This window comes from Coturnix japonica, chromosome 5 (genome assembly GCF_054131305.1).
Source record: "Coturnix japonica strain WE chromosome 5, WE-NBRP24, whole genome shotgun sequence".
In the NCBI taxonomy this organism is placed as follows: Eukaryota; Metazoa; Chordata; class Aves; order Galliformes; family Phasianidae; genus Coturnix; species Coturnix japonica.
In genome coordinates this window covers 7,154,682-7,172,656 of record NC_140667.1, presented here as the reverse complement: position 1 = coordinate 7,172,656, position 17,975 = coordinate 7,154,682, and the positions used below count along the sequence as shown (strand labels likewise).

The following is a 17,975-nucleotide window of genomic DNA, read 5'->3' as shown; positions in this document are numbered from 1 at the left end:
GCTCCAGACTTGGGATTCCAGCCACTTTTGGCTAAAGGGGAACTCGTTTTTGTTGCTATAAAAGTATCAAGCCATGTAAATGCTAGTGGCTTAGAGCTGGGTCTTTGCGTCTAGGAACAGCAGCAAAGCTCAGCGAGCAAGAGAGGAACACAGACCTCAGTGCATTTCAGCTCATTCCTCAGAGCCAGCATGTCCTTCCAAGGACAGGGAGAGGAATGGACCTTTCCAATCTTCCAACACAGTTGCAAGACATATTGTGTTTTTTTTCAGTGTGAATGATCCTCTGGGTTGCACCTGCATTAGAGTTGGCCAAGGCTGGCAGCACTCGCTGAAGTGCTGCCCAACAGTAGGGGACTGGTCTGAGCCTTACTGAAATAAGGGGTTATCCACTCAAGAGTGTGACGTCTTGGAGACAAAAGGAATTTCTCCTTTAGGGCCTGATCTGAGGATGAGCAGCCCTTTAGGAGGTGCTGGTTTACAGTTAGAGCTAGGCTGTCCATAAGGACCTGCAGTGGTAGACATGTGTATGATAACTGTTGAGTCATGGGCTGAAGCACTGATTGAGCACCTGGGGAAAGGACCCGGTCAGCCCTGGTTGCACAGGTGAAGGCAATTCAGACTGAAAGGGATGCAGCCTCGTAGACCTCATTTAAGGGCTTCCAGTGGGGAAGGTGCTTTTCCTGGAGAACCCTCCTTGGTGCAGTTTTCCCCTGCAAACCTGGGATCTTCTGATATTGGTGAGCAACCTTCCTCCCTTCTTTTATAGCACCTTTTTATCACGTGAATCCTTCTGTCACCCTGGTGTAATGCCTTTCCCATCATAGTGATCTGTTCAATTTCTATGTGGAAGTAAGTGCCATGGAGCCCCTCACCTTCCTCCATCCCATTTTTGCAGTTCTGTCTATCTGAGTGCAGTTTGCTGTCTGTACTCATAGTGAGGGAGGCTAAGAGTCCCTTGAGAAACTGTAGCAGAGGGGGAGAAAAAAAGGAGAGAGAATCTGAGGCTTTTGAAGTGAACTACTTGCTGCTAAAACCAGGGAATTCAGAGGGGAATTCAGGCTGGGTATGGTGTGAGTGCAGCATTGCTTCTTGTTCTGGGCCCCTCCAGAGTTCTCCAGCCATTCAAAGCAAGAACAAAGTTCTAGTAGCACTCATGGAAGGCAGCAACCAAGCATTAACACTTCCCTGAGACACTTCATTGGTCCCAGTCTCTGGTTGCTTGCCTGGACAACAGAAGTAATGAATGGGTTTTTAATTGCCTTAGTAAAGTGCCTGCTAAAATAGTGATGGAAAATATGAGCTAAGCACAAAATATCGCTAATACTAGGCTGTTTCTTATAGCATTGTTAATGCTGCTTTCTGCAAATTATTGCTATTGACTCACCCTAGCACTCGCATTATTTATGCTGCACGAAGTGTCAATCTGTTACATTGTGGCACAGATTGAAGGAATGAGATAAAATGCTCCAGGGAATTGGCATGAAGCTTTAACTAGCTCTGAGTAACAGCTACCGCTAATTATTAACGTTATGTGTTCAATTAAATTACATTAAAATAATAAAGCATTCCATTTACTGTATTATGTCATATTGTAACACGTCAGGTGCAGCAGAGCATACTTCTAATGTATAAGGAAATTACAGAAGATTTAATTTTAGAAGTGGGGGAAAATTAATTTGAAGTAGCATTGCTGCTTTAGAAAATCCAGAATGCTTTTTTTTTTTTTTCATTCAGATTCTGTTTGTGGGCCCCATGGATTTTGAGGTGAAACAAATCCAGGATCGTTCCTGGAACTTTTCATGAGGCTCAGACAGGAATCATGGTGCCAAATTCAAACAGTCTTCCTGGTGTCTGCCCACTTGTGCTTTCTTGCGGTTTTGGATGAGTACTTCCTGGCTTATACTCATGGGTTATGTTGCTGTCCAGGGAAAACCCTTGAAAGAAAGTAATTTCAGCACAGAGCTTATTGGCCCTATTGCCCTGATTTATTTTTATTGCTACTAGTCCTTGTATCTTTTTTTAAAGTTTGCACATGAAAGGAAAAAATGTTTCTTTCTGGCAAAGGGGAACTGATAAAATCCTCAGGGGAATGTCTCCTTTTTGAACTTCTTTGAATTCCCAGGAGCAAAGAGGGCTGATGGCAGCAAGGCTGAGGGGGTCAAATAAAACATGGCTGGGGAAACAGAAAGGGCTGAGAAGCTGTGCTGCTTCCCCAAGCACTGCTGCTGGGGTGCTGTGAGACAAATAGCCATGACCTGAAGGTGCCATGGAAAATTCTTGGCTTAGTTTCTCATTAGTACAGGGCTCAGGCATTCCCTCAGGTGATGTGGGGCAGAGGCAGCGTGGGCTGGGTGACCCTTCTCATCCCTGTGCTACTTTTTTCTGCTCCAGGGCGCAAATAGCTTCTGCTCCTGCCCTTCACCAACCCCTGTATTTCCTAGCTAATTGCCCTCTCATCAGCCATGCTAATATAGCCAAGCTAAATTCAATGTTCTGTTTTTTCTCAGTTGGAATATCTTTAGAAATTTAATAGTGCAACTCTTCACTGATCAAGGCTGCCTGAAAGGAACTGCTACAGGCAGCCAGCTCTCCTGGAGCAGAGACTGATTTCATCTGCTGTTGTTTTATTTTAAAGTTGCAGACCCCAGTGATGTCATCTCTCTGCCAATTCCACCCCTGTCAGCACATCCAGGAACACAGGGTGTAAAAGCTCTCTGCTCCAGGAAGCATCTCAGCTGGCTCTTGGCTCCCCGTGGCTTCTGGAGGCAAAGAACACGTGCACAGAAGGCAGCTGCTATCTCATGTCAAAGTCGACATCCCGAACTGTAGAGCTCCCAGCATGTGGATCAACATGGATCGGGTGGCTTGGGCCTCATCACACACTGTGTGCAGGAGGTAAATTCCAAATCCTGCCCTGCCTTGGTGCAAGGGAACCTCCTCCCTCACATCTGTGGTCGTTTCAGCTGAGCATTGTATTGATAAATGCTTTGTTTTCTTTGTTGGCCTCATTTCATCCAGAGTGAGGAAGAAGGCTCATAGAGATAAGTCTTGATAGAATTCACTTCCCTGTTGGTGTGCTGATCATTGGGCTCTACTAAAAGCAATAAATCATGGAATAACTTGCATTTAACTAGCAATTCTTCATCGCATATTGATGGCATTTTAACTGCTTCTGGCCATTACGGAGCATTTGATCATGAGTAGAAACTGTTAGATTCAACCTTGACATTTTAACATAATAATGCAATTAAGATGGGTGTTGCACATTAAATATTATTTTCCTTCCTGAGCAGAATTCATAATATGAACCCATGTAGTCGTGTCTCAGAGTAGCCTGAACATCTCCCTTCTGTTGTGTTTTTAGCCTAGTGAATATTGTGCCTGCCTTGGTAGCAGAAGATCAGAAGCTTTCAGAAGCTTTAGATGTGTTCCTGAGCACCACTGCTGCTGGGGAGAGATGCTGTCAGGTTATGGCTGTATAGTGCTGATACCACAGCCCAGAGAGAGTCAGTTCCATTACAAGCAGAGCGCCTTCCCACCAGTGGAGAAAGAAGGCCCAAGGTCTTCACAAGGGCTTTGTCCTCACTGTCCTTTCTCCAAACAAAGGAGAGAGTACTGAGAGGTGTTTTATGTTGCTGCTTCAGGCTGCAAAACCCTATGGTTGCTCAGTGCTGCAGCTCAATGAGCTGCTGGTGGCACAGACCCTGCAACGTGTTGATGCTTTATCTGAAGATCTGTGTGAAAGGACAGCTAGAGAAATGCGGTGCATGTATGTGGAACAGAGCTGGAAAGGGACCTGGCACAGCTGTGTCTGCCTCCATTGCACCACAGTCCAGAAGCAGACAGATGTCTGCTCACATCCATGACAGAGCTTCCAAAAATACATGGGTGTTATTTTCTCCATCATACCCTTGCTTGTTGTGCTGCATCCTGTTATCTCCTTGGTCTGTTTTGTTTTCTGTTTGTGAGTTGGTGGGAAATCAGCTCTTATGATGGCTAGCAAAGAGCAGGAGGAAGAGAGAGCTGACTTTAGTCTTGTGACTATGTTTGTTTTTCTCCTCGTTGGGGGATTTGTTTCATGACTCTTACTGAAGTGTTTACAGAAAGTTTGACAGCTAGGCAGAAAGTCATTTGCAAGGAAACTGGGATAAATCAAAACAAAAATGTTGGTTGGCTTCCCAGAGGAAGAAAAGCTCTTTTTTTATGTCCACACTGCCCTTCCTCTCCACCCACATGCTGTGGGAGCTTGAAGGCAATACATGGGAGCGGGACAGAGATAAAGGCTGAACTAAGCCTGAGATGGAAGACAGAAGGAAGCTCATTTATTCCCAAAACCCTTTTGCTTTTTTCTTTTCTTTAACTTGATGTCAGTGAGAAGGGCATGGTCATGCATGAACCAGAAGTTAATTTCAGTGACAGTGAATGGTGACAACAAAAATAATACTGCTGTGTTGGCATCCTCTAGTCCCCACCATTTTCAGCTGTCAGGGAGAACTTGAGGACTTCTTTAGACATTATTAAATAACTTATCCCTACAGCATCCTATTCTGCAAGCAGAGAAATGGAGACACAGGTATGCTAAGGGTCACACTTGATGCTGCAGGGAGATGCAGTAGGGCCAGCTGTAGGAGCAAACATCAGGGTGGATTTGTGTCTGTGAGAAAGGCTAAGTAAGAGACTCACCCTTGCACTTTTCTATTTCATCTCTCCTGACAAAAGCCAAGCTTTGTGCCATACGTGGCAGGTGCAGCCTGGAGCCTGCAGTCCCAGGCTGGTTGGAGGCTCACAAAAGATGACCCTGGAGAGGCAGTGGAGGCATACAGCACCAGCACACAGCACAGTGCATAGCCCAGCTGCAGCAGGCAGGTCACACCTTTATTTTGTTGCTTTACAGCCTGAAGCTCCAACCAGGTGCCTCCTTATCGCTGACCTGCTTGGTGGCACCACAGGCTTTGCAGGCTGAGGAACTGAGGCTGCTTTGGGCTAGTTTTGTTATGCAGGAGTTGAAATGCTTTCCTGTCTGCACATAGTGTGTTCAGGTTTTGTTGAAAACTAGCTTACATTTTGACATTAAAAAAGCATTATAGTGTTTGTTTTTTTTTTTTGTTTTTTTTTTTAAATAAAGCCTAGCGAATTAAAAATATGCTTATGGCATTTAGATATTGGGCAGAGTCAGTTTGGACCTGCAGCCCTTGTCCTCTAAAGGGTATTTTCCCACTGCCATTAAGATCACAGGCAATAACTCCCTCTGGCTTCTGACTCTATTCATTCCTTCAGAGGTTACTAGCTAAATAGCAGATAAGTAAATACTTAATCAATGAGACATTTATTGAATGTTAATGCTTTGTTTATTAGAGCTTAGAAATTTAAATAGGTCCCATTAAGATGTAGAGTGCACAGCAGGGAAACTTCTCAATGTCACAGACCCCAGTTACAGAAGAATGGTGAGCTGGGCCTTTCCAAATGGGAACAGCTTTGTGGCTGAGGTGTGGGGATTCCTCTGCTGCCTCTCACCCCACATCGCAGGCTGTGCACAGAGGACATCTCCACTGCAGGATGAGCTATGCAGGGCGCACTGCAGCTGTACTGACTTAAGCTGACTAGTCCTCTTCAGTCTGATCTTAGGGAAGCCATGCAAGCACAGCTGTATTCCTGCACTAGTAACCTGAAATGGAGCTTGAGCCTGACTGTTGCAGCTGGATTATATCTGGGCTCAGCTGGCTCGCCTCCAGTTTGGCTGTCCTTACTTGAGTCGAGGTAGACCCTACTTAGTTTCTTCAGTGGAGACTTGAGAACATCAGTCACTAATGTAACAGCTGGAATGTGCAGAAGCACTATCACAATAGGAATTGCAGCCACTGTCAGCACTTCTAGTGGAGACGTCTGCAAGGAGGAGTGGAAATCCCATCATTTGAGCTATGTGAAACTGGACAAGCAAAATATAGAAGAGGAGGTGCAGGCTCCTTGAGGTGCTCAGTTGGCTCTGCTGGCTGCATGGCACAGAGGTGTGAGGGCCTGGATGCTGGTTCTGTGGCTCGGCACGCTGCTGACTGCTCATTGGCATTGCTGAGGCTGTTACCTTATGGCTAATTAGAGTGCTTTCACCAGTCCTGCAAACACTGCGCATTTTTAGGACTTGCTGAAAAGTTTAAAATATGTCCTGGGTGTGTGTTTGCAGTAGACGCTGTGTTTTATGAGCATTTTTTTCCTTCCTATGACAGTAGTAACTCTACCTCTAGCCTGACCTCATTTTTCTAGTCAGGTCTGGTCCATCCCAGTCTAACTGGGCCATTCATAGGGCCTGCATGCCTGCAGAAGGATATTTTTAACAGTAAGGGTAATTAACCCCTCACCCAGCTTACCAGAAGATGATGGAGTCTCTTTTTCAAGATAGTATCTTTCTAAGCGATGCACGCTTCTTCATGGGTGTGGAGGATGGGTGAGGAAGAGAGAATGTCTATGGGCTGTGATCCAGGTGCTTTGTCCTTCTATTTTCCAGAAAGACACCAGTTTGGGGTCTGCCCTCTCTCTTGTGTTATGCTGCATCAAGGCAGCTGCCTGGAATAGCTGTGCAAGCAGCGCTAAGCAATGATCTTCTCCTGTGTGTTTTGGCAGCCAGGAGGAGAATAGATTTGCTATCAATATATATGACACGAAAATAGCAGGCAATGGGATCTAACCCTTCAGGAAGCCTTATCTGAAAGCAGGGGCACATACCCACTGCATTATTTATCCTCTCACGTGGTGATTACCTAAATTGCCTCAGCAATTTCACTGGAAAAGGTCCTTTGAACCTCTTTACTTCCCACCCTGAACAAATTGTGTTTTATGCAATGGACATAGGTAGCTCCAGAAGGGATGTATGCAGGGAGGGTAGAGAGCCTTGGATGCTGCATTAATACCAACTTCTCCCTGCCTTTGCAGCTCACCTTTAGCAGAGATATGAGCAAATTCCCTGGTGGATCAAGCTCCATCAAGCTCCTGACAAGTCTTATGAACACTTTCAAGAGCCAGGTTTGAGAGCTTGAGCACTTACTCATTTATTGCTTTGATATTAAAAACAGAGTCACAGATATTAAAAACAGAGAGACTTTGAGTATGGGGAAGATATGATCTGTTCTGTACACGGAAATTGCTCAGCTTCGTGCTCTACATGGTGCTTCAGATTACAAAAAAAGACCTACAGAGTCTCATTTGTCAGGGAGCTTTTCTGAGGGACCAAAAGCAGAACATGACCAATAGAAAAGCTTCCAGGTTTCCCAGTTCCATCTTGTAACTCTTGCAAAAATCAGCCCTACATCTGAAGCGTGAGGTCCCTAATGTTCATCTCTGCTATGAAATTCAGAGCCACCTGATTTTCTTCAGCCCTGCTGCCATTGCAGCCATCTGCAAATCCTGCCCTGCAATTGCTGAAGTTCCTCACCAGAGGGATGCTTCTGAACTGGAAAGCGTAAGTCCACTGTGACAATTGGGAGTACATAGAGACTACAGTGATGAAACCTTTGTACAACGCACTTCTTCTATGGAAGCAACGTACAACGATGCTAAGCACAGAACTTTGCACAGTAAGCTTTTGCCAGTATAATTTAATCCAAAAATCCAACTGTTCCTCAAGAGGAACAAACTGAATTGCCAGCAGCACTGTTTTGTTGGTAACTGTGCATCTGCAGTAGAGCATTTTGCAAGCAGTTTCCCCCCTATCCAGGCAGCCAGAGCAGCTCCCTGGCCATGGGAATGAATGGGAAGGAGATGGCACCAGGAAGTTGTGCAGCAGTAAAGCAGTCTGCTGGTACAGGTCAGTGCAACATGAAAAGATCCTGAAAACCACATTTTCACAAATCCAATGGATGAAACACAGAGGAGGTGTGGAGGGACAAGGAACATACAGTACTAAGGAAGTAAGGGCATTGCTTCCCACAGCCCATTCGCAGCTGTTTTCATGTCCCCAAAGCTGAGATCAACTCCACACCTGTACCTGTCCCAAGAGCAATCAGAGACTGTTCCTTTAAAACAAAACAAAAAACACAAACAAACAAACCCCTGCTAATTTGGGAACTTATTGGCACCAGCTGACTGCAAGGAGCCAGAGCTTCTAAATAGGAGTGAGCACTAGTGGGGAAGATGTTGGAGAAGTAGTGCTGTTGTTTGGTAATCTGATGTGTGATTTCAAAAGAGTATGGACTGAGCTGGAGAAGTCCACCAGTGGGAAGAAGCTGCATGAAGAGCCTTAGGAGAGTCAGCCTAGGAAAATAATGCTGGACTGGAGAGAGGAATCCCTATTTCCACCAGTAGCCTGAACCAGAGCTCGGAGTAAAGTAAGGACTAGGAGTGTTGTGCTACTGAGAGACTACACTGAAGGAACAGCTTGGGCTCACCTTACTGCTGTGTGCTGGGAAGGAGCTGGCAGCCGTGCTGAGTTAACGTGGCGGTCCCTGGGCTCAAGGACTTGGCACAGAGGTGAGTGAAATCCGGCACCGGGGAATGCCCGCCACCACCCCAAAGGTGGAGGTGAATGTAAAGTATCTGTCAGTGTTTGCTGAAGGGAGAAAAGCTTCTGGGCAGGATTAGTCCAAAGGGCTGATCATGGTAGTCCAAAGATGTCTGTGCTAGGAACACCTTCCATAACAGTGAGGAGGGGGCAGTGGGGCTGTGCAGAAGCCTCAGGCTGTAGGTGAGCATCAGGTAGAGAAGTGTGATGCTGATGCAGATCAGAGCTTGCCTGAGCCCTGGTCCCATGCTCTGCTGTGTTGTTTTGATCCCACCATTCCCCAGGCAGTCTCTGGGCCTGGCTTTGTAAAGTGGCTGAAACTGAGTTAACCTGAGAACAACAGAGGGAAGGCAGACTTCATCTTTTTGCTTGTGAGGATGCTGGATCTGGGCAGTGGCCAATCTATCTTCCCCAGGATGAGCCTGGGAAGCCAGAGTCTGCTCTCGTTTATCTACAAGCTTCTCGTAGTGGCACTGACAAAGCAGTAATGAGACATCTGATTGACCCAAATAGATTCGTGATCACGGTTTCAGAAATGCTTAACGTCCTGTAAATCGAGCAGCACATCAGCCTGGCTGACATTTAACCCTGTCCCTATTGTCAGGCTCTTTAGAACACTCCGGCGTGCTGTAGCTACAAGTCGGGCAGCGGCACGGCTGCCAGCAGCCCCTCGCCCTCCCTGCGAGCTGTCACAGGGGGGTAGCGTTACCGGCAGCGCGGAAACTCCCGGCAGGGTCTTCGGGGGCACGTAGTGGGACCACCCTGCAGGGAGCGCTGCGGCCGGCGGGAGGAGCTGGCGAGCCGCAGCGGGAGCTCGGGCTCGTAGTGAGCGGGATGGGGGCGGGCCGGCAGGACGGTGCTCTGCGGGGAGGTCCCGTGCCGGCCCACGCGGTCCGGCCTCAGCTCGAGCGGCGGGGAGCCAGGGGCGGGCGGAGCCGCTCGGAGCGAGTGTTGCGGCGGGTGGGCCCTCCTCCTCCTCCTCTTTGCTCGGCGTCGCCGCTTTAAGCGTCGCTCCACGCCGCGGGGCGGGGCGGGCCCCCCCGGTTCCCCACGTGGTGCGGGCCGGTGCCTGCCGGCCGCGGCGGAGCGGGGCGCACTCGGCGCGGGGCTGCTGCCGGGGCTGCTGGGCTCCGCGCCGCTGCCATGCGTCGCGCCGGGGCCGCCCCGCCGCCGCGTCCCGCAGCGACGGCGTGAGACGCGGCACCATGGAGCGGGGCGGCCGCGCCGCGCTGGCGCTGGGGCTGCTGCTCCTGCTGCTGCTGCTGGGCGCGATGCTGGCGCTGCGGGAGCCGGCGCCGGCCCGGGACGAGGCGCGAGGCAGCGGCGGCGTGCAGAAAACTTTCCGGGCGCTCCTGGCCGCGGGCCGGGAACAGCAGCAGCAGCAGGAGAAGGAGGAGAGGGAGGAGGACCCGCCGGCGGCCCCGGTGCGGCGCGGCATCTTCTGGAGCCGCGAGCTGGAGGCGCGGGTGCCGCCGGGCTTCGCGGCCGAGGAAGCGGCGGCGTGGCGGGCGGCGGCCCGCGGAGCCCGCGTGGCTTCGCTGGAGCGCGGCGGCTGCGGGCGCAGCTCCAACCGGCTGGCCCGACTGTCGGACGGGAGCCGCGCCTGCGTGCGCTACGGCGTGAGCCCGGAGCAGATCCAGGGCGAGGCGCTCTCCTACCACCTGGCCGGGCTGCTCGGGATGCAGCAGCGGCTGCCGCCCATGGCGCTGGCGCTGGTGGAGGCTCGCGGGCGGCAGTGGGAGCCGGTGCGGGAGGAGCTGCGCGGCTCGCACTGGGCCGAGGGCGCGGTGGTCAGCCTGACTCGCTGGGTGGACAACCTGACGGCCGTGGTGGCCCCCGCGCCGTGGGGTGGCGGGCGGCCGCGGACGCTGGCGGCGGGCGAGCTGAGCGGGCTGCCCGCGGAGCAGCTGGTGGAGCTGGTGCAGTGGAGCGACCTGATTCTCTTCGACTACCTGACGGCCAACTTCGACCGCCTGGCCAGCAACCTGTTCAGCCTGCAGTGGGACCCGCGCGTCATGCGGCGAGCCACCAGCAACCTGCTGCGCGCCCCCGACGGCGGTTTGGTCTTCATGGACAACGAGGCGGGGCTGGTGCACGGCTACCGCCTGCTCGCCACGTGGGACCCTTACAACGAGCCTCTGCTGCGCTCCGTCTGCGTCTTCCGCGAGGGCACGGCGCGGCGCCTGGCCGAGCTGCACCGCCGCCGCAACGCCGCCGCCGAGCTGCGACGCCGCTACCGGGCCCGGGAGCCCCTGTGGGAGCATCTCGGCTTCCTATCGGAGCGGCAGGCCGAGCTGCTGCAGGCGCGCGTCGACTTCGTGCATCGCCATATCGCCCAGTGCCGCGCTCAGGCTGCTGCGCTCTGACGGCACCTGCCTTCCTTGCGCCACCGGTTTCCCCTCTTTCTGCCTAGTAAGGCTGCAGAGGTCCCTTCAGCCTCGACTCCTCCATGGGATGGGGAAGGACTGCTTTCAACATGTTCTTTCTCCTGCGGCGAATGAACGTTGGCGCTGGGTCCGAGGACCGGTCGTACAAAGGCGCACCCTGGACTGGCAAACTGCCTCTCTCTGAAGCTTGGCTCCTACCGATTTCCCTGAAGGAGAGCAGAGCTGTCGTTGGCAGCGCGTCCTGCTGCGAGCGGGTGCTCCGGTAGCTGTTAGTCTGTGTTGTGGGTTCATCTGGTTTCGCTGTTCTGATCCTCAAGTGTGTGTCTGTAGTCGTCGCCATCCTTTGATTTGACGGTAAAATAACAGACTGACGGTGACAGAAGAGCACCCCCAAAGCATCGCTGTGTGCTGAGACTTGGGCGCAATAGTTAAAAGTGGAGAAACAAACAAACTGTTCCATGCACTTTACTTTGACTTTTTAATTTTTTTATAAACAGAAAGACCTTTTTATTTTACAAAGTCTGCCTTTTATGTACATTCTCTATGTTCATAAGCTTTTCTGTAACATACTAAAGAAACTGATATTTCAGTAAAGCGTGTTGGTGATTTGCCTCCTTTGTGCTGACTAAGCTGCACTGCGTTCCATTGCATCCCACTGCATCGTATTCCACCTGTGGCCTGCCCTGTGCTGTGGCTCAGTCAGAGCCAACCTGCCTCTACTGGCACCCAGATAAGCCTTTGGTTTTTGAAAGCTGCTGTGGGTGATGTGGGCAGAGCTGTGCCAGGTGCTCAGGATGCATCCCAGCCCTATAATGGGGTCACTTCTGGTGTTGCTGTGCCCTGCACGCCCCTGTGGTGCCTCTTGCTTTTGGGTCTTAGCCCTTCCCCCATTTCTGCTTTCTGTGCCACCAGAGCAGAGGCTGAATTGAATAGAATCATAGAATTATAGAATGGCCTGGATTGAAAAGGACTACAATGATTGCCTGATTTTGACCCCTCTGCTATATGCAGGGTCGCCAACCCCTACTAGGAAAGCTCTTCCTCTGCCTTGCTAAGATGTTTTTTTATAGAAGTGTTGTTGTAGGTTCAGTAAAGTGATAGCGTATTTAGATGGAACTTTGCAAAGTCTCTTTGGCCACAAAAGTGTTTTCCTCTTGGCTTCTGTTTGTTTTTATATAAGACTACAATTTTATGAACAGCTCTCAATTAGCAGACATGTTGTCAGTTCCAATAGACGCTGCAGCTGTGCATACATGTATTTATCCTAAACCTCTGGCAGTCTCCCAGACAGTTCCCAACCCTGTGCCCCACTGGCAGGGCTCTATTGAACTCGCTTCCATAGTTCCTGCATTTATCTCTGGGAACAATGCGCAGCTGCCCTGTGACGTTCCTATTTGCATGACAATACTCAGTTTAGCGGTGTAATTCTTAATTCCTCTTCAGTGCTGTTTGTCAGCCTCGCTCAGTAACTGGAAAGCAGCAGCTCTGTCACACTCACCTCATGAAAATACATTCAAATAAACAAGTGCTGGTGTTGGTTGTGAGCAAATGGTGTGCCTGGGCTTCCAGGGCTTCAGTTCTGTTTGGGTATTTCTACGAGCTTTGGTATGGTTTGGATGGCCAATGGGGAAAATGCACTTTTGCAGTGTCTTTGGAGCCAGACCCTATGTAATTTCACATCTCAATCAGAAACAGTTTCCCATATGACTTTATGTTCCTCAGCTGCATGCAGGGTGTGTGATGGGTTGCTGAGGCTGAGCTCCATGCTGGGGAAGCCACATCCTGCAGGGAGCTGTGCACAGAGCTCCGTGCTGTTCTGGTGCAGGCTCACTGCTGTGCTGGAGAAAGCCCCCTGGCTCTGTTGTATCAGGGCTTTCTGTGGGATTTTTTCATGGCAAGCTGTGCTTTGTACATTCTTGCTCCGGTGCATTCTTTGCATGCCTCTCCCTCTCCACGACGGGCCATCAGAGCCTGGGCTGCCTTGCAGCAGAACAAAGGGCTGACGTTCTGTCTGCCTTCCCCTGTGGGAGATCTCATTGCTTCCAGGCCCTGCAGTGCTCCTGTGCTTTCCTCGGGCAGTGAGGTGGGATGTGGGACAGTCTGGCCGCTGCAATCTGAGGCTGACAGCCTAAGACAGGGAGCTGAGCAGCACAAGGTCAGCTTGAAGCCAGGTTCTCAGTACCTGCCCTATGCAGGGCAGGATGGCTGCTGCTTCCAAGGTGGGGTGGGTGCCAATGGGTAAAGGCCTCTTGGTTTCTGTCTGCACACATCTGATGTAGATGGAAGCTGGCCATGTATCTGTGAGGTGTCCTTGGGCTCCCTTTGCTCACAACCCCTCGCCACCAGTGCTGTGCTGGCTGTGCACAGGGAATAGCTGGAAGGTAGGAAGTGAAAATAGGGCTGGTTGCATTTTGGCTGACTGGTGCTTAGCATTCTCTTGCATTGCTGCACAAGCTCTGTGGTTTGATTGCCTTTTGAAGTGTGGAGCATTTATTAATGGTAATAATGCTGAGAATTTTCTCATTGGCATGCTAGGAGGTCTTGGGATGAGTTTAGATATGAGCTCACATTAAGGCTGAACCCATTTGCTCATTACTCCCACTTTGCAGCCACAGCACAAACCCAGCTTGGGCTCAGCTGCAGATTGAGCCCACATCCAGGAAGCCACTGCCTTCATTCTCAGTGAGTGCCACACATCACCCTGGCCTCTGCCAGACTGCCTTCCTGATCCCCAAATTTTTCAGTGCCCCTTACTATGTTCAAGCTGAGAAGTCATCATTTCCTTTGTTTCATTAGAAGTACACAGGGTTTTCTCATCTTCTGAGTTTCTACCAGTGCAGTGCAAAATCACTACCATGCATTATGGATGAGCTTGGATGTGAGGACCTGGAGGATACTATGATTCTGTGTTAACGGTATTTCTTCCTTTCATACCATCTACACAGTGAGGCAACTGCTCTGTGCAGATAGCCTCAGTTTTGTAGCCACCAGGGATGAAAATTGGACCTGTGGTGGGCAGATTGAGGGCAGGCTGATCTCCTCCTGACCCTGCTAAAGTGAATATAGTGTTTGCTTCCATCTCATTTTTCAGTCTGCTCTCTGTATAGTGGCTTCTTGCTGTTCCAGCCATGGTCAGCATGTGCACATCAAGAGAAATTCCCTTCAGAAAGCAAAGTGTACACACTGACTGTTCTAACTGTTATCCTGCCTGACAGGGATTACTCACAAAGCTCGTTAACATTTCAGATCTCGGTTTGCATGATAGCTAGAAAACACAGGTGTGCCAGATGGAGCCTTTGATGCGTTAGAAATGAGAGGATTCTGACTTATAACATTTCAGATGAGCGTACATCTTGAAATTGTTGGGAAAGGGCAAATACCAGGAAAGCATTCTCAGCGTCTCTGTACCACTGCCTGCAAGCTGGGATGCAGCACAGGTGTGCAGAGGCTGTGCTGGTGGCTCTTGTGTCACAGGGAAGCAAGGATGGAGAACCATGGCCAAGCTGCAGTGGTTCTTGTGGTGGGTCGTGGTTGTCATGTCAAACTGGACGAGAAAGGGAGGGGTTTATGCTTTTGTGTCATTCTCTGCTTGTGCAAATAAAACCTTAGGGGCACTGCAGAAGACAGTGAGGCCACTTGCTGCTGTTAACTACTCAATTTAATTAATGTTCGACCGAGTTTCAAAACAGTGGGGTTGGAAGTAAAAAACTACACACACCTTTGCATCAAACTCAAAGCAGTCACAGATGTCACCCAGTGTTAGAAACCCTTCCAGTGCCCAGTAGGATGTGATGCTGATTGGGACTTAATTTTCTGTCTTTCTGCCAGTGCAAGGTTGGAGATGACTGTGGAAGTCTGTACTAAGCTGCTGACAGTGCCAGCTGAAATGAGCCCGGCATGGCTCAGCTCCTCACACAGCCTCCTATTCTGCTCTGACAGCACTTTCCTGAAGCGCATTGCATGAAGGATGCCATGTGCCAGGTCTCCACCTGGAGGCAAAGCCTGCTCGCTGCCTCCCCCTCCTTGCTCGGAACCTGAACTCCTTTCACGATGAGTATTTAATTTCCCTTTGTTCAGGATAAAACGATATGCAAAGTGTGTGTTGCCATGGATGCGAGATGAGCGCCCGACAATCCTCCCTTTCCCAGGTAGATCCCAGCCGGGGGATTTAGTGTCCATAGGCACCACTGCTGGGGTGGGGGGAACAGCGAGCTCATGAACAGGAGGGAGAGTGAGTTTTTGCATGGTGTGTTAGTGAGTGGATGAAGGGGAATGATTTTAAACTAAAAGGGGAGATACCCCTTGCCTCACTCAGAGGGCAGCAAATTACTGTCACAGGCTGCCATTAAAGGCCAGGTTGGATCAGGTGGGGGGGCAGCACTGCCCATGGTTGGGACTGGGTGGGCTTTGAGGTTCCTTCCAACCCAAGCAGTTGTGTGATCCTATGTCTCTGATTTATTCCGTGAATAGGAAGCTGAGGCTCACTGGCCAGGAAGTACATTTTAAACTGGGCTCATGGCAACCCCCTAGCTAAATTTCAACCCAGTTTTATTTATATACCTATTGTATTTGGCAAGGTGGCATACCCTTTCCTTTCAGCAATGGCATACTTATATCAGAACATCAATTTGGCAACGTAATTACATTGGGCTGTGGCCTCCACATACCTGAGTGAAAATCATTTCATTGAATGCTGTCCATAGAGGACAGCCTTGCCTCCGTAGGCTTGCACTGATGCCAGGAGGTGAGCGCAGACCTCTGTCTCACTCAGGCCACCAGCTCCATGCCCTCCTGGTTCAGTTTTCCTTTTGGGGCATCTCTCTCCATGTCCCTGTACCCACTGTGTCCCTCACTGTGGCACAGGAGCCCCACGTGCTCCAGCACTGCCATTCTTTGTAGCCCTGAGAGCCGCTGCAGCAGAGCCGCCTCCTTTCTTTCCAGCTGGAATGGGTTTTAAATAAAGCTATTGTATTTGATCAGCGGCTTAGGAAACAATAATTTAGCATAATAGGGAAAGATCATTAATGTTCAATGAACCTAACGCTCTGCTCCAGTTTTTTGCTGCCCTAGAGAGATGGAGTAAACTCTTTTCTCTTAATTGAAGACTAAATACAGTCCATTTCATTTTTCATTTCCAGCACTTTTTCCAATAGGCTTGTGATGTTCGCTAATGCGTACTGAAAGGGGTGGGCTGCCCGGCCGCAGGGGAGAAATTGTTGGGGTGGGCTCAGGGCGTATAAAAACGCACTGCCCTCTGTCACATTGCTCCCTCGGGCTCACAGCTCCTTCCCTGGCAGGCCTCGCACCGGACGCCCCACGGACAGAGCGGAGAGGATGCGTTGTGCCCTCCTGCATCCCGCTGGTCACGTACCCCCTCCCCAAGGCTGCCCCCGGGGATGGCAGCGCGTCCTGTACACCCGTGGGCGGTGGCGGGGGGAGGCGTGCGGTGCTGCGTGTGGCATCGCCGCTTTAAGGCTGCGGGAGGCGGGTGAGGCTCCGTGCCGCCCCCGTGCTGCCCGGTGGGGCAGCGAGCGGCCGCCGTGCAGCGGCTCCGGCCGGGGTGCTGTCATCACTCGTGTTGTCCCGGCCCGAGAGTGGCTGGGGTCACTGCCAGTCCCTTCTGTCACCGCCTGACCCTGTCCTCCACACTGTCTGTGCAGAACCTACCCGGGTTCTTTTCGTATTTGGTCCTGTTTAGTGAAGCACTAACTGGACACAACTGATGTATATTTACCCGTGCTGAATTCTGATGCTCGCCGTCTTTGTTGCTGACAAGAGAAATGCTCGCTGGGGCAGCTTTAATTTCATAGAATCACAGGGTCATTTGAGTTGGAAGAGACATTTAAAGGCTATCTGGTCCAACTCCCCTGCGATGAGCAGGGACACCTCTGCTAGATCAGGTGCTCACAGCCCATCCATCCTGACCTTCGGTATCTACAGGGATGGGGCATCTGCTGCCTCTCCGGGCAACCTGTGCCAGTGCCTCACCGCCCTCACTGTAAAAACCTTTCTTCTATCCAGTCTAAATCTCCCCACTTTTAGTCTGAAACCGTTTCCCCTTGGGCTCAGTGCTCAGCTGCTGGCTGTGCAAGGGAGCCCCAGCCCCACGATGGGAGCCCTACACGAGGGTTCACACTCCATTAGAATTGCTGGGAGTCTGGTGATGCTCTGCAGGAGAAATCCACACTGCGCACCACTGGCTTTCCCCCATCTGGAGGGAGCTCTGGGAAGGGGAGGTGGGGTAGGAATGGATTAGTTGTTGCACATACTTCACATTGTTGGCTTTGCCCAGACTGGAAAGGCTTTAGTAGCTGGAATTTCTTAGTACTGGGGCAGATCATGTTGCCTGCCATGTGTATGTACAAGTCTAAACCACTCGTCCTCTACTCCCGCAAAGAAAAGCCCGCCGTGTCTTGCTGTTGTACCCACTTGTTGGTGAATTAATACTCTGTGGGGAGACACTAATACCAGACAGTTTGGATAGTTCTCTTATTCAGCAGCAGAGCCATAGAGCAGAGATCACCCAAAGTGATCAACAACCAGAACAGCATAGCAGCCACAGCGGAGCCTGGCCATGGCCAGAGACAGGTCAGATGAAACCTGGACATAAATCGCTCTGATTTTATGACCAGCGTCTGCAGCCTCTCCTGGGAGGAAAAAATGTTCTTGTTTTCTGCCTCCATCCATCACTTCAGGGGTATGTTAATGGACCGCTGAGATGCTTCTTGGCTCGTTTAAGTCATTCTGCCTTCTGTCTTGAGTATAACTAGTCCCTTGGGACACTTGCCACTAATGCTGCTTAGAAAAAAAAATCTATTTGGAAACAATCCTTCCAGCATACCATATGTTGAGAGTTTAGGGTTTCCTTGTTTGATGACTTGGGGCACCTGTGTGAAAACACTGTTGTTTTTGCATGTTATCCCTCGCTGCTGTTTATGCTTGTTATGTCACAAGCTGATTGCTGAAAAGATAATTGTGCTGTCCAAAGTGGAGGATGCAGTACCTGGGATGTCTGTTGATTGGCACTCCATCAGCACCACGAGCCTTAGTGTGGGAAAGGAGGGTGATGCTTTTCCTCTTCTTATGTACGTTGTAGCTCC

The 17,975-nt window shown here is 50.5% G+C and overlaps 1 protein-coding gene across 1 annotated transcript; it reads left to right on the top strand.

Moving 5' to 3' along the window:
• The first annotated feature begins 9,540 nt into the window (after window positions 1-9,540).
• Window positions 9,541-11,486, top strand: FJX1 (four-jointed box kinase 1). Its single transcript, XM_015863599.3, has one exon. The coding sequence runs from the start codon at window positions 9,694-9,696 to the stop codon at window positions 10,852-10,854; it is 1,161 nt and encodes a 386-aa protein (XP_015719085.2). The 5' UTR covers window positions 9,541-9,693; the 3' UTR covers window positions 10,855-11,486.
• The last annotated feature ends 6,489 nt before the right edge of the window (window positions 11,487-17,975 follow it).

Bases quoted from the DNA above. Each gene is read 5' to 3' on its own strand.
- FJX1 (XM_015863599.3), top strand. From the start codon at position 9,694: ATGGAGCGGGGCGGCCGCGCCGCGCTGGCGCTGGGGCTGCTGCTCCTG.